Source organism: Syzygium oleosum, unplaced genomic scaffold, assembly GCF_021117445.2.
Source record: "Syzygium oleosum isolate NSW1041296 unplaced genomic scaffold, Sole_v2.1 Sole_v2.01, whole genome shotgun sequence".
NCBI classification, from domain to species: domain Eukaryota; kingdom Viridiplantae; phylum Streptophyta; class Magnoliopsida; order Myrtales; family Myrtaceae; genus Syzygium; species Syzygium oleosum.
The window spans coordinates 6,662,240-6,689,283 of record NW_026607485.1 but is presented as its reverse complement, the minus strand read 5'-3'; the positions used below and the strand labels follow the sequence as shown (position 1 = coordinate 6,689,283).

The window sequence follows — 27,044 nt, the reverse complement described above, 5'->3', positions numbered from 1 at the left end:
TAGACTGCCAAGTGCTGATATTGACATCAAGGACATTGTACCCACAAGATGGGATGATTTGCCAAATGATGAAGCTGCCTAAATGATAGGCGATATCGTTTCCAATTGGAACAAGACGATAGGATGAGTTCGAATCGCCTAGAGAAGGGGCATTTTTAATTATTCGCATACTCCTCTGTGTAGGAGTCTTTCTTGCTTTTCAGTTTTTTTGTTGCTTTTCAGGATGTGATTGCTTTCTAGAACTTTCCTTTTTCAATAATGTAGTTTAGTCCTTTAGTTCAATAAAATTGCGGTTCATAAAAATGTTCATGTTTTGAGGGCATGTTGAAGTATACCAAACTAGCCCTATGATGAAATCTATCTGAAGGTTGGGCTTCTGCATAATCCCTCCAAAATTTGTGAAAATCAAAATTTTCAGCACGTCTTGCATTTAAAAAAAATTGTTGCAACTACGGAATGCACATAAGGGGGCATGACAAATTCCGATGATCTATTGGAGGAATGAAGGCCCTAATTCTAGTTGACTGAGCCATTCCTAATTTTGTCTTTATAAGACTGCCTTGGAATATTCTCACCTCCAAAATCCAATTGATGAGGGAGAATTGAGCAGATCCTAGTTGTTCCAACTTCACATGATTCATTCAGGTCCTAATATATGCTTTTGTGTTTAATACAGATGACATAAACCCACTAGTCTGGTAGAGACTCAATCACCTTCAAACATGTCCTTGAGGAAATGGTGGTATTCTCTCCAATTTAAGCTCGATTTGCTTCGAAAAGGGACTCATTCCTTTTTCTATTTTATTTAACAGAATTTACAAAGGCAGACAAGGTCAATGTGGGGCAAATCTCCTACGGCGAAAAAGACCGCCTCTTGATGAGGCGTGATGATATATCCAAGAGCGAAAAGGAGTGTTCTCTCACAAAAGTCCCTACATGCCAGTGACAGTCGACAAAGCGGGGCAAGCTGCTAGCAAATGAGGAGATGTAGAAGAGCGGAGAATAAAAAGGATCACCCAATTTTCGGAAAAATAGTGTATCCCAAGTTTGAACTTAGCTTGATTAATGACACCCCATTTTTTCTTTGCAGGTGACAAGTTGAGGGGCATGGACGATCAAAGTGTCAATTTCTTATTGGTTCAAAGATGCCTCTTTGTGTAAACTGAGTAACAATTTGTTTTGTACAGGGGCAAAGAATGGACTTGAATGGGTGATTAGTCGAAGATTCAAAGTCCCAAATCTTTGTAAAGAACCTATACGAGCTCTCCTTTCAAAGAGGGACAAGTCATGACACCGGTAGTTCTTATCGCAGGATCCGACATTTGTTCTTTTGCAGATATGCTTGTGTCTTTGTGGTGATCAAGATACAATGGCTTGTCTATCCTAAAATTGCAAGATCACTTGTGATCAATCATTGAGTTGATGGAATGTTCAAACTTCTTCAAATGAAGGTTTTGCATGATGTTTCACTTGTCCAAATTACCAATTTCCTCTGAAATTTGTTTAGCCGGATGACTCAATGAATGATGTTTGGTGCTGAGAATGCTAAATGAGAAATGTCAGGATGATGAAAGGCAAGCTCTATCCTACATACAGTCCCTTATACACTAAGAGGTGAACATTAAAAAATTATGTGTTCTCAAGGTAAAGGGTTTTCTCACGAAAGGTACGTAGACCAAAATAATGAGAGGCATTTCGTTTCTCTACCATAAAAAGTACTTATAACCATTGTTTAACCCATTTGAGCCTGAATGTTAGAAGAAATTCTTTCAAAGTAGCCCTGTCAAGAACCACCCCACATTGGGGCAGATTGGAGGCGAGGGTGACATTACAAGGTGAAAAATGGATAGAACTTTCTTGCCTTTACTTACATTAATCTTCGAGTGTCTCTAATACGGATGAACTCAAATGTGAGTTTAAGTGCCTTAAAGTGATGAAGAGCATTTCTTTCTTTATCATACACACTTTTATCCCTTGTGTAACCCGATTGAGCCTATAAATTCATTTCTCAATCATGATTGGTGATCATCAAGGCAAATGAGTTACTACATTGAGACAGCACATCCAGAGCGTCGACTGGAGATAGAGACTCTGAGAGTTCAAAAGTACTGAATTGTTTGATGGCACCATTTGACTGAGTCTATTGGGGCATTGCAAGAAATATATCGAAAAAAAAATGAAAGAAAAGAAAAGGAAGGAAGATAAAAAAGGAGAGTGAAAAAAAAGGGAAAGAAAAAAGGAGAATAAAAGGGGTGAAAGAAAAACTGTTGAAGCCCAACTGTTGAGGCTGAAGGCCAAGTTTGGGAAAATCATCCTCATGAAAAGGCGGTGATTTCGTAAAGAATAGTGTTACTCTCATGGTCGGTAAAGCATCTACATGAGAAGACAATCCTTGTTGAAAGAGAAGATTGGTAATGATGCCGAGATGATCACCAACTTCAAACCTTTTCCATGAAAATCTTTTGAGCCTAACAAATCCTTTCGTTTCTCAACCCTTACCTGAGCCTACATTATGTCCCTTTAAAGTCTCTTCAAATTAGGGCCTTTAAATTTACGTAAGAGTTTCAAATGTTAAAAGTTTCCTTCGTGGAAGTGAAGGCGAGATTGTTTCTATCTCAGTCATGGCCCTGCGCGGTCGTAAAAATCGGAGGATGTGTGATTGCTTTATGCCTGAATATGTGATATGAAGTGTTATTGATTACTATGTGCAATTGTCGCATGCCAATTGAAAGCAAGGCTTCATCTGTGGTTATTTGTGTGAATTGTTTGTGCCGACGGGAGGTAAGTATTCGAGTGTGATTATTTGATTGCGTTTTGGCATGCCAAGAGGTTGAGATTACCGTTCGTATTTCCGAGGCGAGGTATTCTCTTATACGGGGCTTAGAGAATTTACTTATTGAGTTATGCTCATGTGTTGTTGCTTAACCCTTTTAAGGCCCTTAATATGGACACTCGGATTGTACGTTTTGGTGTCCCGGTAGACCAAGACGTAGAGGTGGTCGAGTACGTAGCATCGGATACGGATACGACGTACGAGGAGTATACAACGATCGTTTGGGTCGGCGAAAGGCTTACCAACTTGGTTCCTCATCATTTTAAGGCATGGTATGTTTGGTTCGGAGGAGAGCATTGGGAACCTCTCCAGGGCTTTGATGGACCCCGTCGGGCGCAATCCCGTGGGACCCAGTGGTGTCAAATGTTTCCGATAGTGTCATCAATGATCCGGAGTCGGATCTGAACTACGACCCCGAACCCGAGCCATAGTATGCTCGAACATGGAGGAAGCCATGTTCTTTTTGAGGTAGCCCTCGTAAATAGAGAAGCTAAGTAGACCCCGACCCCCTTTTCTTTTTGTAATGTAATCGGAAAAGGGCCAGTGTAGTGGGCGTGCAATTATCCTTACTTCCGATGTGGGTCGTTAATGCATATATATGAAGCATGCTTTTGTGAATGTGTTTCCCGTGCTATCCTTTCTGTGTTGTTGGTTGGGTGATTTTGATTTCGCTTCCACATGTGCTTATTTGTTAGATAATAGGATGGCGACACCTCCTGAGACGTCGCAATTCATGACCTAAGAAGGGAAGTTGCGCGCTGGAGCCTTGGTGGATAGGACTGAGGCGTGACACTTTCTCTCCGTATTAATGGAACAAAAACTTACATTGCACTTCAACATACATAATCTTGTAAAGTAATAGCCTGCTGTTTGAAAATTCCCTATAATCTCCTCATCTTTCCAAATATTGACGGGCTTGATCCTGATGCAAAGTCACCAATGAGGACTGCATAACAAATGCTTTTTTTTTTGTCAAAGTATAACGAATGGCTTGACATGCCTTACAATGTGGATTCAAGCAACCACCCCTGTTTCAAGTTGCACATTATATCATCATATTATATGGATTTATCATCAAATAATACATGGTAACAACCAAGTCCAAAACAAGTAATAGAGAAGTTACATAAACCTCGAAGGTGAGTTAACGGAAGGATTTAATTGTACTTTTTGTAAGTTTTTTGGACTTGATTGCACTAATTCGACAAGTATGAAATCTCCAAATCCTTGAAAATGCAAATAGAGTTGGTGCAGCTTGACTAATCTTCTAAATTATTTAGGGTTAATCACAATGATCTGATTTTTTGCAAAGACAATATCATGACCATCCGTTTGATCCAATTCCGAAAAAATCATGATCCTAACACTTTTTTTTTAAATCGAACTTTATTTTGAAACAATCAGGTCATAAGCTTCTCATAGGTACAAAATCGAGTCAATGGAAGGTCGGACGGAAAAGTCATGCCCGGTCAAAGTTTGGTCAAATTTAGGTAAATATATATAAACATCATTTTTCAAAACTTTTCCTAATTATACGCTATGAAATAGAAAATAGAAAATAATAAAGGGAAATAAAAAAATTAGAAAAGAAGTTAAAATCTGGATATAATAAGAGTCGGTCGGATCCAATCGATAGGCTGAATCAGATTTGAGTGTTGTGGGCTGGAGGCTGGGCCGAGTAAATGGGCTGAATGTTGATGTGTCTAGGCTGCGCTTGGATTTGGGCTTAAGTGCATTGAAGACCAAAAATTAGAAACTTGGGCTTAAGCCCATCAATCCATTATTATATTCAGATCGGATCATAAAGGCCGGTCCGAATCCAAACCCAATCTAGACTTCTAGAGTCCGAATCAGTCCACTGAGTCAGTCCGGTCTTAAGTCCTTCTTTTAGAATAAAATATAAAAAATAAAAAATTTAGAAAAATGAAAAATGTGGGTAAAGCTAAAAAGTTAGAATTCATCTAGTTTAGGCCTTTTAATAAAAATTTTGGGCTTAAAAAAATTTGATTCGAAATTAAATAAGCCTTTAGCGCTTTACCATAGGGATTTTTAATTGCTTTTTCCTTTAAAGATATGCTAACTCGCTGTTTGTGCACTTTCATTTTTATTTTTCTTGATTGCGCACTTTTAATACATTGATTATTGTTTTCTTTTCTTAGAATGGTTAGGTTAAATCATTAAGATTTTAATGAATACAAATATCGCATGGACACGTAGTAGATGAAAACATTTGGACTCATAATTGGTAAAAAGTCTACATGGTCACTTTAGTGAACAAACGATCAAGTTTAGAAACCAAAAGGGTATTAGTTAAAAAACTAGTGTAATCAAGTCCCTGTTCTTAAAAATCCCTGATTGCGCATGTATCGAGATGACATTCCCGCGTCTCGATTAAGGTTTCTAGTCGACCCTCAATAATGGATAATGGCGACTTCTAATGAATACATAGACTAGAACAACCAATGTCACGCGAGGTATGGACTTAGGAAGGGTCCCATAAAGTATCTCTAAACCTATTTCCTGATAATTGGGTAGATCGTGACAGCTTGGCGACTGCATAACAAATGCCTTGGTACGCCCTTACAATGTCAGTTGTAGCAACCATATGGATTTGTAATCGAATAATACATGGTAACTACCAAGTCCTAGACAAGAATTGTCAATTAATTAGTAATAGAGAAGCTACACAAACTTCGAAGATGAGTTAACAGAATGACTTGATTGCACTTATTTAACAAGTTTTAGAACTTGATTGCTTGGATAAGAAAAATAAATAGAACTTGATTGCACTTTTTGTAAGTTTTTGGATTTGATTGTACTAATTTGACAAGTATGAAATCTCAACTTGAAATATGCAAATAGAGTCAGTGTGGCTTGACTAATCATCTAAATTATTTTGGGTTAATCACGGCAATTGGATTTTTAGCGAAGAAAATATCATGACCCCATGTTCGGTCCAATTCCGGAAAATTTGTGATCCCAACGCTTTTTTTTTTTTAAATTGAACCGCATTTTTGAAATAATCTGGTCATGAGCTTCCAGATTTGGGTATAAAATTATGTCAGTTCAAAGTTTAGCCAATTTTGGGTATAAATTTATACAAATATCATTTTCCAACTTTTTTCTAATTATATGCTATATGCAATTAAATGCATTGCATCTGTCCCAAGCCTACAAGTTTAGTCTCACATATAAATTTTTTTATTAATGCTGATCATGTTTCCCTTCGTCAGCGGTCAATGCATTTTGCATTGCATACGTCCCTCAAGCCTACGAGTTTAGTCTCATACATAACAAGAATTATTAACGCCGGTCATATTTCCATTCATCATTGGTCAATGAAAATTTCATCCAATTTCTTTCAATCAAACCTTGAATGAAGGTTTGTGAATATAGATATCATCCAAATGCAATTTTAACTAAAAATAAATGGGAGACACATGTCTATAACCTGATTATCAGAAGATTTATTAGAGTAAATTTCATTCAATTAGGAATGAAAAAAATATAGCCCATAAAATGCCTTCTTCCTCTATATACTAACTGCCTCTGTTGTTGATGTTTACATTTTGTTTATTAGATTTTAAGTTTTCTATTCGCTTCGATGTCTCGTGACTATTTAGATGAGTAACATCAAATCGCACTCAACTACTACCACAAGCAACATCATCACCATAGAGAAAAGTGAAAAATTACGTATTTCCCGCACAAGTTTCCTTAGACTTACGTAATTTACCTATTTGGGTCGATTGAAGGAAGTCTCGCACATCGGGTGTTTATTCAAAATTTCTCGATCCAAGAGACCAATTCCAAGCCATGCAAAAAAAAAATTATAATTCCTTGAATCATGTGTCTGATTGATGATTTACAAGTTATAAATATCATCCTTACACAAGCTCAACTAAATATAAATGCAGGCGATGTCTATGTCTACAACCCACCAATCCGGTGACTAGAAAGAAAGTCAACAACTGCATGCATTATATCTAAGTTTCACAAGTTGATAAAAAAGAGATTGCATGCATAGGATTTGGTTGGTTTTATAGAGTAAACTCCTAATTAGCTACCCACATGCAATTAGTGGATCATGTTTAACTGTGGAATTAGGGCCCGTTTGATTCGGCTTTTCAAATGCTACTTGGGGGAATGCAAATATCTTTAGGTGAAAGCCACTTGGGGAAATGCAAGTGGCGTTTGGTAAAAAAAAATTTGTAGAGCTATTTTGACCTAAGTAGTGTTTGGCAAAATTTTTTGCAAAGGGCTTTGGCAATTTTTATTTTTAATAATCCTGTTTTGCCCTTGTTACTGTTCATCTTCTTCACCAAAATGTGACCGGCGAGGGCGGATCTGGCCGGCGAGGTCGCCCGACCCAGGCAAAGGCCACCTGGGGTCGGGCGATCGCCCAGCGCCGTCGCTCGGGTCGCGTGACCCAAGCCAACGTCGCCCGAGGTCGCGCGACCCAAAGCGACGGCGCTCGGGAGGTCGCCCGACCCCAGGCGGCCGTTGCCTGGGTCGCGGTCGCCTAGGTCGCGTGACCTCAGGCGACGGCCGCCTGGGTCGCGACCCAGGCCGACGTCGCCTGAGGTCGCACAACCCAGGCGACGGCGCCTGGGTGGTCGCCCGACCCCAAGTGGCCTTTGCCTGGGTCGGGCGACCTCGCCGGCCCTTCGCCGGCCAAATCCGCCCTCGCCGGCCCCTCGTCGGCCGTCCTTCGCCGGCCACCCTCGCGGTGAAGAAGATGAACAGTAACAAGGGCAAAATCGAAATATTGAAATTTGAGTGAGGGTAATTTGGGAAGAGAAAAAAAGGCTTCAGCATTTGTGGAATACTGAAAGCCCAAAGCTGGTCCGGACCAGCTTTGGGCTTTCGGCATTCCAAATGCTAGCTTTTGGTTTTTCGGACTCGGAAAGCTGAACCAAACGGTTCAGCATTTTGGGAAGGGGCTTTCGAAGTCAAAAGCCCCTTCCCAAAGTTGAACCAAACGGGGCCTAAGGTTTGTTCTATGTTCCATGTTTTGGTTGACATCTTGTCATCTAGCAGTAACGCATGAAATTGTCGGTCGGAAGTTTTAGTCATACCAAATTGGTATGACGTACAATTTAGGCTGTGCTGAATTTGGCCCAATCCAAAACTCATCTCTAAAAGAATACAACTCACAATCAGGGGGAAACTTCTTAGCCAGTGATCATGCTAATTGGGGTTGATGAACTTCCGATATTTGCTATTTCCTTCCTACTTTTTGAATAATGACTGTGAAGGGTGACCATCCTTTTCTTTTAGTGACACGTGCGAATAATCAGGCTCCTTGGGCCTTAGTGTATAAGTCAACGATTTCCGATAAAAATTGATCAAAATGACTAAATTGAAATTTCGCATACAGGTTTATGACTAAATTGACAGAATTGAAAAATTTAGGATTGAATTGATATCCGTACAATAGATTATAAACTGATTGGGCAATCTCCCCGACATAACCCGCGAGGCTTACAAGTCCGCTTATCAAGCTAATACGGTGTAACATAAACTAAACAATGATAAATGCGAGACTCTTGTCATGCAACTCTTCACATAACCGACATTTTTATTATGAAAAACAATAAGAGCAAGAAAGTAACAACCACACAAAGCAAATCCTAGACACCACAAGCACACACATTTCCAAGGAACAACTACACAAACCAGCACATAACATATGAAAGCTTCCTTCTTCTTCTTTTTCCCCTTCAAATCATTCCACCTCCTTGGAAGCAACTTCATCATCGGACTCGTAACTAGAAAAAGGATACCCAATCCCATGCCTCTTGCTAGGGAATACCGCGAAAACCGCGCTAGAAATCGCGCCGATCAACGGAGGCAGAACTTTGAGCAACACCTCATGCTCCTTCTCAAACGATGACGAGTAGAAGCACTTAATGGAGGTCCGGTCCAGCATGGTCGACACCATGAAAACCATGGTCGAGATCAAAGCGTGCACAAAGTCGCCGACCCGGAGCTTGTAGTTGGACAAGTCGATCAATTCAGAAGCCGACGATGGCCACAGCCCTGTACATGTGGCCATGCCGTAGTGAACCAGACCGTCGGACCCGGTGTAGCTGTCGGTGAAGCAAGAGAAGGCGCACGAGAGGCCGCACCCATAGATGAAGAGGCGGCTGAGCAGCTCATTGAGGTCCTCGCAATCGCCATTGTTGGTCAGGACGGGGTTGAGGAACTGGAACAGGAAGACCGTCCCCGTCGGGAGGAGCTTGATGAGGTTCCCTAGGGACGCGAGCGCGGCATCCCTAACGCGCTTGAGCTTGGACGCATTGCTCTTGGGTTTCGGAGAGCTCGTGAAGGCCATTATCTTGCAGAACGGGTGATGGTGGAGTGAAGAGGGACTGAAAGATTCTAAGTGTTTTGTGGTGTGATGCGAAGCTTCCTTGGTGTCGGGGGCTATTTATAGTATCCGAAGGGGGAGGGAAGAGGGTGGGTTGCTTCCACGTAACACGAAAGAGGGGAGCTTCGGAGAAAGGTTTTGTCTTTGCTATTGGAGAGAGAGATGGCCTTCATTTCCAATCCGAGGCTTCGAGCTTGGACGGATATGCTCGTACGTGAGGTTAGCTTTCATTTCACAGTTCACCCTTTTAAAGAGAAGGGAAAAGAGGTAACTTGAGGCTAGCGCTTTGTGAAGTTATGGGATAGCGTTGCTTCCTTGAGACAATACTCGTGAGTTTCGTTTGGATTCTTGTAAAATGTATCATAGTTTGTCTAGTTGGATTAAGTAAATAAGCGTCTTATTCCTCATTGAAGTGGAGTTTCATGATGATCTATATGATCTTAAGGAATGGCCGATGACGTTGTTAATTATATGGTGACTCCTTTTTGAAGAGTTTAATATTTCGTCCGACCGCTCAAGGAAAATTTCAATCTTCCAAACCCTAATGATTAGTTTGTGGTTGAGGAAAAAGAAGCTTATACCTATGTGGATGAGGCATACAACACAAAGTTTGATTTCCTACACCACCAAATGCAAACGATCCTATGTTTCGACCGTTCACTTGGATTTTGACTCACAGTCTAGTGTATGCAAATTACAATTCTATGTCGCGTTCGCTCACGGTATGAATCGAGCTCGTGATCTCGTGGAATACGGGTGACCCGTTCACTACTGGGTCAACCACTTGATTTATAACCTTTTTATAGTCCGTGGGTATTTTAAACATGAAAGTTCTTGAAAAATAACAATGGCTAATTACTAGAAAAGCACTTAAATGGATCGAATACAATCTCACATTAACCATTTTGAAAATACGAATTGAATAACATCTTTATTTGTTTATCTGTTGGATTTCGATCTGTTGCTTTTAGCGACAATCCCAATAAACCCAAAAAGGAGGTATAAATGTAAGTAACTACACTTTTAGTACACGCTAGGCTCCAAGACCACTCTTGATACTTTGGTCTATCGTTAGTTCAGGAAACTTCCTAGGTTTTGGTTGCATTTGGGGTAGCATTTCGGAAGAGTTTTGGGCTGTAAAGGTCCTCAGAGCCAAAATTTTGGCATTTAGTAACACAATCTTATAAGCGTTTTAGTGTAAAGTTGAGCTTTGAAAATCTCATAGTTCAATGCTCAAAGTTCCAAGCAACTTGGGACTAATTTTGGTTTTTGACATTCCGAATATGCTACTTGAGGGATTTAAAAATAAAAATTCTTCCAATCTTACCCTACTAATGTTTTCATGTTCATCATCTCTCTCACACGGAGACAATAGTGGCTCCAAATCTAGCTCGCCAGGCTCTGGTCGACACTCGCCAAGGGTCGTGCAACGCCGACAAGCTTCGTCAGGGTCGCTTGATGTCAGCAAGCTTTGTCAGGGTCGCTCGACGTCAGCAAGCTTCGTCCTGGTGAGATCTGTCTCACCTTGGGTTGAGGGTTGCGTGATAGCGGCAAACGAGCCTAAGTTGGGACGGTGGGGCTCTACGTCGATATCCACTTCAGAAAAAAAAGTGTATTGAACAACATTTGCATCGAGCAAATAATCTTGGAGTCAAAGTCCTTTGTCTAAATGCAAAATCATTCTCCCAAAACTCCCCGAAACATTCCGACGAAAAAAAAAATCTCCCAAGTGCGCCCGTATACATACCCATTTGCATTTGTCGCTTTTAAAATTCCCATTCTGCATTTTCAACTTTATTGCAAAACTTTTGATTTAGACTAAGGTACCGCATGATAACCATTCTGGTTCTGTCCAGAACTGGTTTTTTGTTCCCAGAATCAGTTTTGGACCAGAAACCCGTTTGTTAACGTAATTTCATTTTTCTATTTCTGGGACAAGTTTTTGTTCCAGAACCGATTCTGAACCAGAAATTAGAACCAAAAAAAAGTTGGTTTTCTATTTCTAGACCAAAAATGATAATCATTTCTGAGAAAACTCTTTTTTCAAAACACATGTTCATCTGGAAGTCACGATCTTTGAGGTGGGAAAAAAAAAGCAAAAAATCAAAAATTTCAAAACTTCACATAATGGTTTAAAATCTGTGGCTACCACTTTGAGCGAAATTTAAATTTTTTTAGGTGCCGAAAAAAATAAAAAAATCAAAAAATCAAAAATTTCAAAATTTCACAAAATGGCTTAAAATACCTATGGCCACCCACTTTGAGCGAAATTTAATTTTTTTTAGATGCCAAAAAAAATAAAAAATAATCAAAAAATCTAAAATTTAAAAACTTCACATAATGTCTTAGAATACATGTGGCCACCCAATTTAAGCGAAATTTAATTTTTTTTAGATGCCGAAAAAAATTAAAAAATTCAAAAACTCAAAAATTTCAAAACTTCACAAAATAGCTTAGAATACCTGTAGCCATCCACTTTGAGTGAAATTTTAATTTTTTTATGTGTCGAAAAAAATAAAAAAATAAAAAGTTTCAAAACTTTACAGAATGGCTTAGAATACCTGTTGCCACCCACTTTGAGCGAAATTTAATTTTTTTTTAGATGCCAAAAAAAATAAAAATAAGAAAAAAAGTAAAAATTTCAAAACTTCACAAATGGCTTAAAATACCTGTGGCCACCCACTTTGAGCGAAATTTTATTTTTTTAGGTGCCTAAAAAAATTAAAAAATTAAAAAAATTAAAATTTCAAAACTTCACATAATGGCTTAGAATACCTGTGACCATCCACTTTGAGCGAAATTTAAATTTTTTTAGGTGCCGAAAAAAATAAAAATAAGCAAAAAAGCAAAAATTTCAAAACTTCACAGAATGGCTTAGAATACCTGTGGCCACCAACTTTGAATGAAATTTTATTTTTTAGGTGCCGAAAAAAAGAAAAAAATTAAAAATTTCAAAACTTCACAGAATGGCTTTGAATACATGTGGCCATCCACTTTGAGTCAAATTTAATTTTTTTTAGGTGTCGAAAAAAATTTAAAAATAAAAAATACCATTTGGGCACCTAAAAAAATTAAATTGCACTCAAAGTGGGTGGCTAGAGGCATTCTAAGTCATTCTGTGAAGTTTTAAAATTTTTGATTTTTTTATGTTTTTATTTTTTTTTTCGGTACCTAAAAAAATTTAAATTTCACTCAAAGTGGGTGGCCACAGATATTCTAAGTCATTCTATGAAGTTTTGAAATTTTTGCTTTTTTTTCACCTCACAAAATTAAAATTTCACTCAAAGTGGGTGGCCACAGGTATTCTAAGCTATTCTGTGAAGTTTTGAAATTTTTGAGTTTTTCAATTTTTTTAGGCACCTTAAAAAATTTAAATTTCACTCAAAGTGGGTGGCCACATGTATTCTAAACTATTCTGTGAATTTTTGAAATTTTTGGAATTTTTGATTTTTTTTGGGAACTTAAAAAAATTTAAGTTTCACTAAAAGTGAGTGGCCACAGGTATTTTAAGTCATTCTATGAAGTTTTGAAATTTTTGATTTTTTGATTTTTTTTGAAAAAATTCAACAAATTTCCTATTTTCTAGAAAAATCTGATTTTTTATATTTTTTGGAAATTTTGATGAATTTTTCTAGAATTTTTCTATTTTTTTGGATTTTTTGAATTTTTTTGAGATTTTTAGGAATTTTTTGGATTTTCTAATTATTTTTATTCCATTTTTAAAAAAAATGGATTTTTGTTCCTGGAAATAGAATTTTGTGTTGTTTATCAAACGGGTTTTTGTTTCAGGAAATAGAAATTTTGTGCTATTATCAAACAGGTTTCTGTTCCAGAAATAGAAATTTTTTATCGTTATCAAACGGGTTTCTTTTATCAGAAACTCATCCTGAAACCAGAAATAGAAAAATCTATTTCTGTTTCAGGAACTCATCCCGGAACAGAATGGTTATCATTTGCTACCTAAGTTACCGCTTTTTCTTTGGAAAACAACTCTCACACCAATTTTCTAACCTCCCCCTGAATTTTGTTCGTTGAACAAAGGTTTTGATCTCATGGAAAACGGGTGTTCCATTCACTATGAGGTCAACCATTTTAGCGGTTAATTTATATTCTTTTATGGTTCCTTGGGTATTTCAAAGATGAAAGTTCTTAAAATATAACAATGGCTAAATACTAGAAAAGCACCAAAATGGATAAAATTTTTTAGGGAAAACACCACCAAAAACCTCAAACTACGTCACTTGTGACAAATTTACCCTGAACTTTTTTTGTGATACGAAAAATCCCAAACTATGCCACTTGTGATATATTTACCCCACAATACTTTGGCCCAAGGGCGTTTTCGTCGTTTTCCTTTTACTGTTTTTTTTCCTTTTTTCTCTTCTTCTCTCTTCCCTCCACCATGGCCGGTGGAGGGAAGAGAGAAGAAAGAAAAAAAAATGGAAAAAGGAAAAAGACAAAAACGCCCTTTGGCCAAAATATTGTGGGGTAAATGTGTCACAAGTGGCATAGTTTGGGGTTTTTCGTGTCACAAAAAAAAGTTCAGAGTAAATTTGTCACAAGTGGCGTAGTTTGGGGTTTTTGGTGGTGTTTTCCCTAAAATTTAATCTCACATTAATTAAATAAAAAATTCAGATCCTAATTCAAATCGGGTAAAATCTTTATTTGGTCATCAGTTGGATTTCGACCTATTGCTTTTAACGACAATCCCAATAAACCCGAAAAAGAGGTATAAACGCAAGTAACCCCATTTACTACTGTTTTTAGCACACGCAAGGCTCCAACACTACTCTTGATAATTTGGTCTATTATTAGTTCAGGAACGAGGAAACTTCCCAGCTTTTGGCTGCATTTCGTGTAGAGCATTTTCAGTGAGTTTTGGGCATCTAAGGACCTTTAGTGCAAAGTTGAGGTTTGAAAATGTTCAAAGTTGAAGGCAACTTGGGACTAATTTTGGCTTTCGGCATTACGAAAAGTGCTAATTTAGAGATTTAATGATCTTTTGTCTTCCAATCTTGCCCCCGTTAATATTTCCATGTTCCTATTTTACCCTTGCTATTTTTCTAGATAATGTTCGTTGTCTCTCTTAGACAGAGACGATCGTGGCTTTAGATCTAGCTCACCGGCCTATGTTCAACGCTTGCCAAGGGTTGCACGACGCCGGCAAGTTTCGTCGAGGTCGCTCGACGTCGGCAGGCTTCACCCAAGCGAGATCTGTCTCGCCTCGAGCTGAGGGTCGTCGAAGGTAGCACGACAGGAGGGTCGACGAGTTGGTAGGGGCGACAGCGGTGGACGAGCCTAGGTTAGGATGCTGGGGCTCTATGTTAAAATCCAATTTAGAATAAAGTGTGTCAAATAACAATTACATTGAGCGAAAGATCAGGGAATCAAAGCCCTATGCCTATATGCAAAATCATTCGCCCAAAACTCTCCCGCACATACCACTTTGTATTTCTTGCTTTCGAAATTTCCGTTTTTTATTTTACTTTGCCACGAAACTTTTGATTTGGACTAAAATTGACCGATTTTCTTTGAAAAAGCTCTCGCCAATTTTTTAACCTCCCCCTGAGTTTTGCAGGGTTCTAAAATTTGAAGATGTAAAGTGGTAAGTCGATGTGGGGTCGTGCATCAAGTCAAAGGTAAAGGGGATGATGGAAAAGATCAAGTTAAATTTTGTTTCTGAAATACGCAAATCATTTCACGGAAATTTAAACGATCGGATAGCTGGTCTTTCGTGAAGATAACTGACCTTTTTAATTATATTTATAAGCACGTGTTCGCCGGTCGGTGAAGAATTGATCGGCTGGCGAGCTAGGGGCGATACTGAATCTGTCTACTCCGAAAATTCTTTCAAGAAAATGCTCCCGTTTTGAGAGGCTATTTGAAATTTTCGAAAGATTAATTAATTGCCTCCGAGGAAGGATTAGCTTTTAACTCAAGCATGAAATGAAATTGCCTGTTCAACTAAGATAGTGGACACCGACCAAAAAAAAAAATAAGAAACTGACAAAAAGTACCATCAATTTCCCTCAATCCAAACAGAAGTATACACTCAACTAAATCGTCTAATCAACAATTCATAATCATTGGGGGAAAAGACCACCAAAAACTTCAAATTATATTACTTATAATAAATTTACCCTGAACTTTTTTTTGTAACACAAAAAACCCCAAATTATGCCATTTGTAACACATTTACCTCATAATACTTTCTCCTATGGCATTTTTGTCTTTTTCCTTTCTTCTCTCTCTTCCCTCCGCCGGCTATGGCGGAGGGAAGCCGGCGAGGGCAGCCCTCGCCTGAGTCGGGCGAGGGCGGCCCTCACTCCCCCAGGTTAGGGCTGCCCTCGCCGGCTTCCCTCTGCCATAGCCGGCGGAGGGAAGAGAGAGAAGAAAGGAAAAAAAAAAAAAAAGGAAAAAGATGAAAATGCCCTAGGAGAAAGTATTATGGGGTAAATGTGTCACAAATGGCATAATTTTAGGTTTTTCGTGTCACAAAAAAAAATTCATGATAAATTTGTCACAGGTGACATAGTTTGAGGTTTTTTGTAGTCTTTTTCCTAATCATTGATTTTCATCAACTTCTATTATGTTCGCTCACAATACATATTGAACTCCTGATCTCGTGAAAAATGGATGACCTTATTCTTTATTACAACCTCATGGGTAATTATGTTCTTTTTATGGTCTTCGAGGATTTCAAAGACAAAAGTTCACCCAAAAACTTATTGCATAAGTGTAATTGAGTTATAATGCAATTAAGTCCTAAAACTTATCAATTTAGTGCAATTGAGTGCATAATTTTGTCCAATTTGAGTGATAGAAATACCAACATGATATTTTTTTAATAATATTTTTGAAGAGACGCAACATTGCCGCATCACAAAAATGACTTGAAAAATTAAAAGAAAAAAACTGACAATTTAAAAGAGAAAAACCGTTGCACAAAGAGAGTGATCAGGGTCTGGATAGTCGACGGTCGACGACCCTATTCTCTCTCTCCAATGGTTTTTGTTTTTTTATTATTTTTCAGCCCTTTTTTTTTCTCTTTTTATAAAATGTTTCGACTCTTTTTTGTACTGTGTGCTGCATGCCCTCGAAATTATTTAAAAATGTCATGTCAGCATTTTTTACAACTCAAATATGATGAAACTAATCCAGATGACTTGGGTGTGCACAAGTGATCTGATTTATATGTTGGGAATTGCGAGAGGTTAGGCCTTCTCAACTTCCCCCTTTTGGCATATGTCGGGCTTTCACATAAATATTACCCATGTCCCTCAAACCCACGGCTTTAGTTTTACTAATAACTTTAGGCCTTTGTTATAGAAAAAATCAGATGAAGCTAATGGAAGTACTCAATTACACTGGTTTAATACGTTTTATTGTCTAGATCGAACTTTTTGAACGTTTTAAGACTTTTGATATATGTACCATTTATAAATAAGTATATGAGTATCTTTTTCAAATCCGAGTAATTTTCCAAATTTAAAAAAAAAAAAACAAGAAAACTATCGGTAACAATTGATTTTTTATTTCATTTGTTAAGCATCTTTCCTTATCAAAAGTCAAGTTTTGAAAAAAAATCATTTGAAAACCAATTTACCCGTCAATTTAAAAAAGATAATCCAAAAATCAGCACTGTTTCATTAGAATCGGATGGCCCAAATCACACAAGCATCATGTGCATGTCCAAGGCCTCAACCACATAGATTTCACCGAACCATTCATCTACTTTATCAGAACCAAACATTAACTTTCATCTAATGGGTAATCAATTTAGTGTGATCAGATAACTTTCATCTAATGGGTAATCAATTTAGTGTGATCGGATCTAAGCAAATCCTTAAGAGACTTTTTTGGAACCTTGGGATGTTAAACATAGAGGGAACCATCCAAACTCTAGAATGTAAAACATAGCAGGTATAGTTAACGCCCAACACATTAGAATAAGGAACGCATCCGGGAATCTTGCCTGGTTATAAGATAGGCCGTGAAGGCCCCTATCGCGATGAAGTAGGGAAATCCCCAAACAATTTCCCTAGGGAGCTTCCTGAACCAAACATTAACCTTCATCTAGTGGGTAATCCAATCTAGTGTGAGACCTACATAGACAAAAGGCAAAGGTAAGCATGGATTGAAGGTCCTTAACCCCATTTACTAATCCAACCAATCAAGAACGTTCCACCGTTTTAAAGTTACTAATCACTGATCTACATCAACAATCTCTTTTCGATCCCAGAGAAGTCACTATCTAGATTAGACTTAATCATGTACCAGACACATTTAGTCGTGTAGCCCGAGCCCAACCTAACCGAGCCAGGCTTGCCGAGCTCGAAAAATGCGGGCATGGGCAACTAAGTTAGGTTCGAGGTTGGCTCGGATCGGGGAGGATGCTTCGAACCTCGTGTCTGAGTTTCCCCTCAATCAAAAAAGCAGGGGCATGACAGCAAAAGAAGTTCTTTCACAGATTCGTCCCAGACAACAAGAGAGAAACTTTCACATTCACACCCCCCCACGAGGCACAGACTCGGTCTACGCTATTTCCCAATATTACAAATCGACCCCACCATTTTTTCTTTCTTCCTTCTTCGAACCCTTAAAAGTTACCCACTATTACTTACTAATCACTAAAAGAGCCCACGTATTTACAGCCAAAGAAGCAGGTATTGAGCGAATGCTCCTCCTAGTTTCTCGAAATTCTGGATCTCCCCCCCCCCGTTTCTGAAAATACTCACGGAAAGGACCAGACCTCGAGAACATCGAGAAAAGACGATGGAAATGGACGTAAATCGCCTAGATCTGATCTGGTTTTGCTCACAGCAGATCGAGCCGGAGCAATCTCCGGAGGTCTCTGGTGGCCGAATCGTCGACCAGGAGCACCTGCTTCTTCTTCTTCTTCGAAAACGACGGCAGCGGGAGCGAGCTCGGCTCCGGCGACACGGCGAACGCCGATCCGGCGTAGACCACGGCCTTCCCCCCCACCGCCGCCGGGGACCTCAGCTCCGGCGCGCCAACCTGCTTCCGCGCCATCTCCGGCTCCGGAGCGCCTCCTCCCCTCTTCGAACCGGCCTCGTCGTCCCTAGCCGCCGCGTCCAGCGGCTCGCCTCGCCGGAGGATGGTGACCTTCCCCATCCCGAGGAGGCCGCCGCCGCCGGGACTCGCCGCGCCGGCCTCGTAGGGGCTCGATCTCTCCGAGGCGGCCGGCTTCCTCTGCTGGTGCTGGTGGTGCTTCCTGTTAGGCCTGGGATTGGAGCAGGAGCTCCCGTAGCCGCAGCTCCTCCGGCGAGGGTAAGCCGCCGCCGCCGGGGAGGAGGCTCCCATCCGCCGGGCCAAGCAGTCCTGAGGCCGCAAGATCTCCGTCGCCATGGCCTCGATTCCAACCAAACTGACAAGATCAACTGCACAAATGAACAATACCTAGAGAGAGAGAGAGAGAGAGCTAGAATGGAGCTGGACGAGCTCGGAAATGGCGGAATTTATAGAGAGAGAAAAGGGAGGAAGGGAGGGAGGGAGGAAGGAGAGTTTCTCTCTCCTGCCTCGTTCCACTGACCTTCGCTGGTCTCGACGCGTGAAAGCTAATCCCTCCCGTCGTTACGTGGACGCAGGAGTCTCTCTCTCATCTCATCTAACGATCCCCCCCGCCCCGTTTTCCACAGTCAAAGCTGTAGTTTTGACCGAGAAGCCCGCCAATGGGCCGGGCCAGGCCGGGCCTTTCATCGACCCTGACTGGGCCCCAGCTGGCCCACACCGACGAGCTCGGGCCCACTTGGCCAAAAGCATGATGCCGTGGCGTTCGTCGAGTCGACGTGGCCACGATGGGGACCCCAGCGGGTTGACGACGAAACAGCGGTGGAGATAGATCTGTAAGGAGCGCGTCCGTCGTACGATGTTGCTGTATCCCAGTCATTACCAGAGCGACCGCCGCGTCCGATTCCGAGCCGTGTTGTGTTGTCGAATTCAGCGGGAGCTCGACCGGAGGTCTAAATTGCTTCTGATGAAAAACGTTAAGAATGCGTGTAACAACCCGGTTCAATGAGGGGTGGAGACTCGAGAGTGTTCGGCAAGGCCAGAGGAGCCCAAAACAAGGAGCGGCCCTTGACGTGCTTCCAGGACGACGGAAAGGGCGTGAATGAACCAAATTGCACGCTGAATAGGGAGAAAACATTCTTGGATTGTATATATTTGAAACCGGAATTAATTTACAAGAGACGCATTTTGACGTTATGGCAACTCTTAGCATTGGAATGGGTGACATGCCGAGAAATTGCTTACTTGCATGCCAAAGGATAAAAAACCGTGAGAACCGGTATGAGACGAGCCAAAGCGGATAATACCTCGAGTGAATTAATCCAGATGTGTCGCAATTTTAATTATACAAATCGAAACATTTATGACTTGATTTCACATTGAGCCACACATTTAGGACCGTCAGTGCAATCTCCCTGAAAACTTTAGCAAGAAATTAGTGTTCTCTCATTTTAAAGCTTTTTTTTTTGTAGGAAAATGATACAGATAGTCTCTAAACTTTGACCAAATATACAATGTTGTCTTTCAATTTTAACCCAATATACAATATCATCGCTGAATTTTTAAATTGTTCAATATGGTCCATGAATTTTTGGTACATGTTTGATTTAGTTCCTAAATTATATGAAGATGTTCAATATTGTCTCCTAACTTAAATTAGATTGGACAACATTGAACTTTTTTATATAATTTAGGGACTAAATTGAACATATATTCAAAATTCATGGATCATATTGAAAAAATAAAAAATTTAGGAATCACGTTACATATTAAAATAAAATTTAAAAATTAAATTAAAATTTCAACAAACATGCAACATGTCGAGCCAAATTTCAGGCAGCATTTATATCATGATCCCTTTTTGGTATTCTTGGCTTGTCTATTCTGGTATAATCCGAAGCACTTAATCAATCAGAAGAGACAACACAAGGGCAAATTAAAGTAAGAAAAAAGAAAACAGAAAAGTTTTTCAGACAGCAAGCGTGCGGAGCACAGAAAACGACGAGCCATGCCAGCAAAGGACGCGACCGCGCCGCCGACCTTCGATCTCCCCGACGACGTGTTACGCGTCCTGCCCTCCGATCCCTTCGACCAGCTCGACGTGGCCCGCAAGATCACCTCCCTCGCCCTCTCCGCCCGCGTCTCCGAGCTCGAATCCGAGTCGTCCGCCCTCCGCGCCGACCTCGCCGCCCGCGACCGCCTCGCCGCCGACCTCCGGTCCCAGATCGAGTCCCTCGACGCCTCCCTCGCCCACGCCGCCGATCGGCTCGCCCGAGCCGACCGCGAGAAGGTCCCCGTCCCCCACCCTTACGGCTCGCCCCGTATCTCGGCGACCGGCCTGCGTGATTCGCGTTGACAATGGTGGAGGTTTGACTTTTTGTATCTTGGGGTGGTGCAGGAGGAGTTGCTGAGAGAGAACGCTTCGCTGTCGGAGACTGTGAAGCAGCTGAATAGAGATGTTGCGAAGGTAATGAATAACGCCTAATCATGTTCATGATGGTTTGTTCATTTCTTTTTCTTTCTTCTTTCTTGATGTTTAGAACTGGTTGTGATTCGCTGTTTCTACGTGCGATTCCGTGGAACGGACCGATGATTCGTGTTTGCTCTGAGAATTCGATTTTCTTAGCGAGTGGCTAGGAGTTCTGTTTTTTGGTGCCTACAGACAACCTTGCGGTGATCCTTACAAGAGAATGTTAGCTCATAAGAAGTTTGAATGGGAATGAACAATGTCAGTGTCCCCATTAGGACTTTTCATTCTTTTTTCCCATTAATTGTTGTGTATGAAGTATTTCGGAACAAAAGGAATAATACATCGGTTGGCATGATGCGCGATGACAATCCGGCATATGAAAATCCAATACTAGTATGCTGTTACTAATCCCCAGCCCTGAAATTCTCTCCGCTTGCATCGTGATTTTAGAATCCGGGCTCCCCGCTAAGCACGTTAACGGGGTATTCTTAGATTGTACTATTTCCGAGATGGTTCGGTTGATTGTGTCTACTTTCAACAGCAACAATAAACCCCCCGCGGTTGTGGGAAGACACTTTGAATGTGGCACTTCGTGGAAGTGCTTAGTTGTTTCCACAGTTTTCATTGAGAATGTAGTCCTTTGGTTCTCTGAGATATGACTGATATGTGATTGCTCTATAAGTTGTATGGGGATTATAAGATATTAGTTCTTGGGAGGTGATAAAATGTTCCTGTACTCAGTCTTCTTCCGCATAGAAAGTAGTTTAGAAAGTGTATATTTGCAGAGACATGCTTCGTTACGGTGAAACTTTGTTTGGCAATTCCTAATGGTGGGGGGAATGTGCTCGATTTAATTTAACTTTTGGTTTATGCAGTTGGAGGTATTCCGGAGGACGCTTATGCAGTCCCTTCGAGAGGATGATGAAAGCTTTGTGAGTGAGTTAGCCTGGAGTTATTTTTGCATTCAGCATCTAAATTTTCTTTCTATTGCCTAAGATGTTAGTTTGCTTATTAGCTAAAATACTGTCTTTTCGTTTGACTCCGTACGAATTATCTACCACAGGCAGGAACACCGCAAATCATTGCCAGGCCAACGCTAAGTGGTATGGTCTTTTCGCACCATGTCCTTCAGATTGATTATATAGCTTCAGTGTGATGCCCTTGGAAATAGTTAAACATGGTTTACCCGATGAGTTTCTAATGCAAGCAAAGAAATTATTCTTGAAGTTGGTGCAACCTTGCCTTGTCCTACTCTGATCTCCTGAATGATAATCTTCTTTGCCATGTTCTTTTTGCGAAATTGCCGAAACAGCTTTATAAAACAACTAATAGAACATGACCAGGGAAAAATATATAAGAATCAGGTCTGCTGATGGTTTAGAAAAATCCTCCATGGTTAATGGCAAACAGGTGCAGCATGCTTGGAAGCTCCCATTTAGGCATTACATGCTTTATGATGTCGTGGCCGGTGATAACATGCCACTGAGCTTATGTATATGTTGCTGCTTCGATGCGTTTGTTGATTGTTTCAGAAGATGATGGCTCCCTGCCTCCTTCAAGATCATCGTCGGTTCAGAGCCGGTTATCAGAAATGGGAAACTCATCAGTAGAGGATCCTGAAACAGAAGGTGTGTTGCTCTTTTGATTTTTGGAGAGTATATTTATTTAACTCAATACCATTTCAAAATTAGGCAAGCTGTGCTTTTCTTGTTAAAAAGATAGATTTATACTGTGAAAAGTATCAATGTTTCTAAATGGTGCTAAATCTTTTGGAGGAAATGATACTGAGTACGTGTTAATCTCTTTAGAGAAGATCAATATTGTTTAGTCAATTAGTGGGAAAGACTCTTCCCCATTAAAAAGTACTGATTTTATTTAGTTAAGTACCCTGATCACAAAAGAAAAATATCATCACTCTAAATTTGCTTGTGTATAGACTCGAGACCAGGGATATCGCATGGCCTGATATTCAGTTCGCAAACTAGCACTCCTCGGCTCACTCCTCTTGGATCTCCGCTAAGTTTATCACTATCTGGATCTCCTTCAAGAGTTTCTAAGGCAGTGTCTCCAAGACGGCAGTCCATGTCATTTGCAACTCCACGAGACAAGTTTGATGACAGGTCCTCCGCGTGCTCTTCGTTGCCCTCAATCAGCCATGGTTCTGTAGCAGGCTTCGAGACAGGATCTCAAACAGGTGAGTATGATGCATGACCTCAAATCTTTGACGTCATCAGAGTTCAAAGAAAAATGCATGGCGACAGTTTATGTTAGGGGAAATTTTCTTTTCTTGATCTGCATGTCATATGCTCTTTTTTTATCCTCATCTACTTATTTGTCTGACTGTTTCAGGAATAACTCGAGTCGACGGGAAAGAGTTCCTACGGCAAGTGAGGTGAGGATTTGAATTTGTACTTGCTATGGATGGGTTTCTAACTTTCCTGTTGTGTTGTACTTTCGACAAATAGGAATTCTTACATGTGTTAGGGCTTTTGAGCATTATTGAGCGCAATTCATTCATAAAAATTTCAGGCATTCTTGAAAGCACAAAATAAAGGTGCCAGCACGATCTGTTGTGCATACACATAATTTCTCATGATACACATAATAGAGAGAGAGGTGAGGTTGAAGGTTTGAATTCTCACAATTCTTTTGGTTACATGACAGGACCCGATTACCATATGAGCAGTTTGCTGCTTTTTTGACAAATGTTAAGGAATTGAATTCTCACAAGCAATCAAAAGAAGTACGCACTCTGTCTCTCTCTGCCCCTCTCTCTTAATTTAATTAGTTGCTGCTAATGGTTTCGTTTCTTTTCCTTCATCTTGTAACACAGGAGACTCTACGGAATGCTGCAGAGATCTTTGGTTCAGATAATAAGGATCTCTATGATTTATTCGAGAGATTCTTGACTCGCCATTCTGGTTAACTACATCAACCGGCGAACAAATGCCTTAATGATGCGGTACTGTCTGTAAAAAATAATTTTCATCACTTTAATTGTACAAGTCGAATAAATTTAAACTCGTCATGGTCGGAGAGACGAGGTTTTGGTCCTGCATTGACATTGGTTTGGATTCAACCAACCATCCTCATTTGGGGTGAATTGTGCTTTTGTCTGTGGTCTTGGAGATTGACTGCTGTTAAAGATAGCGCACTTAAAATTCTTTTAAAAGCATGTAAGGGTTAATGTCTATATTACTCATATGTCGAGGGAAGAGGAGGCAAAATTTAAATCCTTCATTGATCAGCATCATTAAAGGGAAAACGAGCTACCATGATAAGGGAAAACAAATCCAATTAACTAATAAAACATAAGGAAAATATTATTATTTGATGGGCAAAAAGATTAATGGGTGAGAAATGTCCAACTAATTTTAAATGCACGTATATTGATTTAAGTCTTAAACTTTTTAATATTATCAATTTAGTCATAAAATTTTGTGCTAAATTTCAATGTAGTTTATCTGGCAAATTTTCGTTGAAAATTGATGAAGTAATGGTATGCCACGTAGGACGGCCGATGATAATTGGATTGTTATTTTTAATGAAAATTAATTAGAATGATAACATTGAAATTTCGCACAAAGATTTAGGACTAAGTTGATAAAATTGAAAAGTTTAGGATTAAATTGGCATATGTAAAATAAGTTTAGGATTGATCGAATAATATTTCCTAAAACAAGTGGCTTGAGATTCTTATGTTCGGGTGGTAAGAGGATGCGAACTTTAAAGTATTAATTTTTAATTAAAAAAATCATGAATTTTCTCCTTCAAGATTGGCTTTTGCAACCCATAAGGATGGCTTTTTGGTAGGAGTTTTGTTGAAGGGTGATTGTCTTGCGAGTTCCTCCTTTTCCATTTTCTTTTGAAATTTTTTTTTATTCTTATTCTTTCAAGCTTTTTTATTTCAATTAAGTCCTTGTCTATTTAATTTGTTCAATTAATTCTTTTTACTTACACAAATTTTCTAATTAAGTCGTTTCGATACCAAAGTCCAGCTAAATTAAGTTGACATGGTCTTTGAACGATGCCAAACTATAATTTAAATAAAATATACGGAAGCCTGCATCGACGTGGATAGAAAATATACCTAATGTAGACAACGTCCAAGTATGACATGAATAAAATTTCGGATGCCGACATGGACATTCGCATAAGAACTCTATTCACATTGCACCATGACGTTGCCCTGCGATCATGCTAATTAGATTTGATTAGATTTGGCATCCAAGATAATTGATTACAACAATTACGAAAGTAGCAAGATAAATCAAAAGGGTAGATACTTAAGAGAAAATGTAAAAATACTTAGACAAAAAGTACAATTTTTTTGTTTTTTCCTAGTCACAGGTGGTCGGAGTTCCTTCCCTCGTTGGAAATTACATGAAATCTCCAAAATTGTGAAAAGACCATGAGAAAAATAATTTTGTCGGACTATGCACGAGATTCCAAACGATGTACTTGCCGAACGAATTAGAAGTTTCCCATTAACCTTATACTCTTTTGGATGCGAGAGACAGTTCTAGCAGGAGAATAATTGTGGTTTCTGTTCATACCGTATCTTTTTAGCAGGAGAATAATTCCTTCATTTTGTCCCATAATATTAAAGTTCATCCTGCATTTTGTCAGCTGAAGAATTGGGTGTGTCAGGTCGAGTACCCAATTATGGAAATTAGAATATTTTTCTCCCAGGACCAAAGAGGGTTGTTTCTCAGTCTCTCTTCCAACTCACATACCGTTCGCATAATATTATATGATCCCATGTAATCTCGGATTGATGATGAGCTTTTTCAAGACCAGTATTTCTAGTGACTGGTTGGAACAGAACCAATATTTGAGGGATGGAAAAAAGTGCTACATCGGACACGTTGAACAACTAAACAAATGATGCCGGCCGTTATTTTAACACCTTTCACTTTCTCTCTCTTCGTGACAAGTGCCCTATGAATGGACATTGCAATTCGGTTTGATTTCAGAACATTTGTGATCTCAACACTTTTTTTTTTAAATCGAACCATTTTTTAAAACAGTCGGCTCATGAGCATTTCGTAAGTACAAAAATCGAGTCAATAGAAAGTCGAATGGAAAAATTATGCCAGTTAAAATTTAGTATTATTTGAATGCGAATATATATATTATTTTTAAAAAAAATTCTAATTATATGCTAAGAAATGCGTTACATCTGTTTCTCAAGCCTAACAGTGCAGTCACACATATCATATTTTCCTTCATCATTAGTTAATGAATATTTGATCTTGATTGAAGTTTGTGAATGTGCATATCATCCACATGCCATTTTAACTAATAATAATTGTGAATTGTGTCCATGGCTATAACGTAACAATTGAAAATTTTATTAGAGTAAGTTTCATTCGATTAGGAATGCAAAATAATATGGCCCTCAAAACGCATTCTCTCTTTATACTATTTGCCTTTGTTGTTGATGTTTACACTTTTTTCATTGGACTTTAGGTTTTCTATTCACTTCGATGTCTCATAACTATTTATATAAGCAACATCGTCTGGCACTCAACTACTACCACAAGCGCCATCACCATAGTGAAAAATTATGTATTTTCTATCACAAGTTTCCTTATATTTACGTAATTTACCTATTTGTGTTGATTGAAGAAAGTCTTGCATATGAGTTGTTATTCAACACATAACAAAGAAGAGAGAGAGGTTGAAGGATTGAATTCTCACGATTCTTTTGGTTACATGATACGAGCCGATTATCGTATACTCTCTCGTGCAAGCCCAATTTATTTAGTTGCTGCTAATGGTTTCGTTTCTTTTTCTTCATCTTGTAAAGCAAGAGACTCCATAGAATGCTGCTGAGATTTTTGGTTAAGATAATAAGGATCTCTATAATGTATTCGAGAGATTGTTGACTCGCCACACTGATTAATTGTGTTAACCGTCTACCAAATGCCTTAATGACCCAGTACAACTTTCAAAAATATTTCTCATCACTTTTATTGTGCACGTTGAATCAATTTAAACTCGTCATGCTCTGAGACAAGGTTTTGGTCCTACAATAACATTGGTTTGGATTCAACCAAACACCTTCATTTGTTTGTGGTCTTGGAATTTAACTTCAGCTAAGAATAGCACACTTCAAAATTGGGATAAGTACAATGGAAGACCTAAAATTTATCACAAAAGTATAATTGAGTCATGAAACTTTCAAAAAATGTAATCAAGTCCTAAACTTGTCACAAAAGTGTAATCCAATCGAAATAAGTCCTAAAATTTGTTACGAAAGTATAATAGAGTCTTAAAAATTTCAAAAAGTATTATTAACTGAAGGACTTGATTGGATCAATTTGACAAGTTAT

General features: G+C 39.4%; 3 protein-coding genes across 5 annotated transcripts; 1 reads left to right on the top strand and 2 right to left on the bottom strand.

The window, feature by feature from the left end:
• Window positions 1–8,235: 8,235 nt before the first annotated feature.
• Window positions 8,236–9,252, bottom strand: LOC115666043 (protein DMP2-like). Its single transcript, XM_030587845.2, has one exon. The coding sequence runs from the start codon at window positions 9,168–9,170 to the stop codon at window positions 8,562–8,564; it is 609 nt and encodes a 202-aa protein (XP_030443705.1). The 5' UTR covers window positions 9,171–9,252; the 3' UTR covers window positions 8,236–8,561.
• An 8,398-nt stretch (window positions 9,253–17,650) lies between these two features.
• LOC115684980 (uncharacterized) lies at window positions 17,651–18,679 on the bottom strand. The gene has a single exon (XM_030609945.2). The coding sequence runs from the start codon at window positions 18,573–18,575 to the stop codon at window positions 18,024–18,026; it is 552 nt and encodes a 183-aa protein (XP_030465805.1). The 5' UTR covers window positions 18,576–18,679; the 3' UTR covers window positions 17,651–18,023.
• Window positions 18,680–20,185: 1,506 nt separating this feature from the next.
• LOC115684964 (uncharacterized protein At4g15545-like) lies at window positions 20,186–23,818 on the top strand. Of its 3 annotated transcripts, none has more exons than XM_056310296.1 (9): window positions 20,186–20,526; window positions 20,635–20,703; window positions 21,582–21,638; window positions 21,770–21,809; window positions 22,242–22,334; window positions 22,643–22,900; window positions 23,056–23,098; window positions 23,371–23,449; window positions 23,540–23,818. In XM_056310296.1, the coding sequence occupies exons 1-9, from the start codon at window positions 20,245–20,247 to the stop codon at window positions 23,630–23,632; spliced, it is 1,014 nt and encodes a 337-aa protein (XP_056166271.1). In that variant the 5' UTR covers window positions 20,186–20,244; the 3' UTR covers window positions 23,633–23,818. The 3 variants fall into 3 exon arrangements, with proteins under 3 accessions (XP_056166271.1, XP_030465789.1, XP_056166274.1); XM_030609929.2 differs by having other exon boundaries at window positions 22,239–22,334; XM_056310299.1 differs by lacking the exon at window positions 23,371–23,449 and having other exon boundaries at window positions 22,239–22,334.
• Window positions 23,819–27,044: the final 3,226 nt, after the last annotated feature.

What these genes read in the sequence shown, in the direction of transcription:
- LOC115684964 (XM_030609929.2), top strand. Translation starts at nt 20,245, where the DNA reads ATGCCAGCAAAGGACGCGACCGCGCCGCCGACCTTCGATCTCCCCGAC. An exon ending in GAGAGGATGATGAAAGCTTT is followed by an intron (nt 21,639 to 21,769) that starts GTGAGTGAGTTA and finishes TATCTACCACAG; the next exon opens with GCAGGAACACCGCAAATCAT. An exon ending in CTCACAAGCAATCAAAAGAA is followed by an intron (nt 23,450 to 23,539) that starts GTACGCACTCTG and finishes CTTGTAACACAG; the next exon opens with GAGACTCTACGGAATGCTGC.
- LOC115684980 (XM_030609945.2), bottom strand. Translation starts at nt 18,575, where the DNA reads ATGGCGACGGAGATCTTGCGGCCTCAGGACTGCTTGGCCCGGCGGATG.
- LOC115666043 (XM_030587845.2), bottom strand. Translation starts at nt 9,170, where the DNA reads ATGGCCTTCACGAGCTCTCCGAAACCCAAGAGCAATGCGTCCAAGCTC.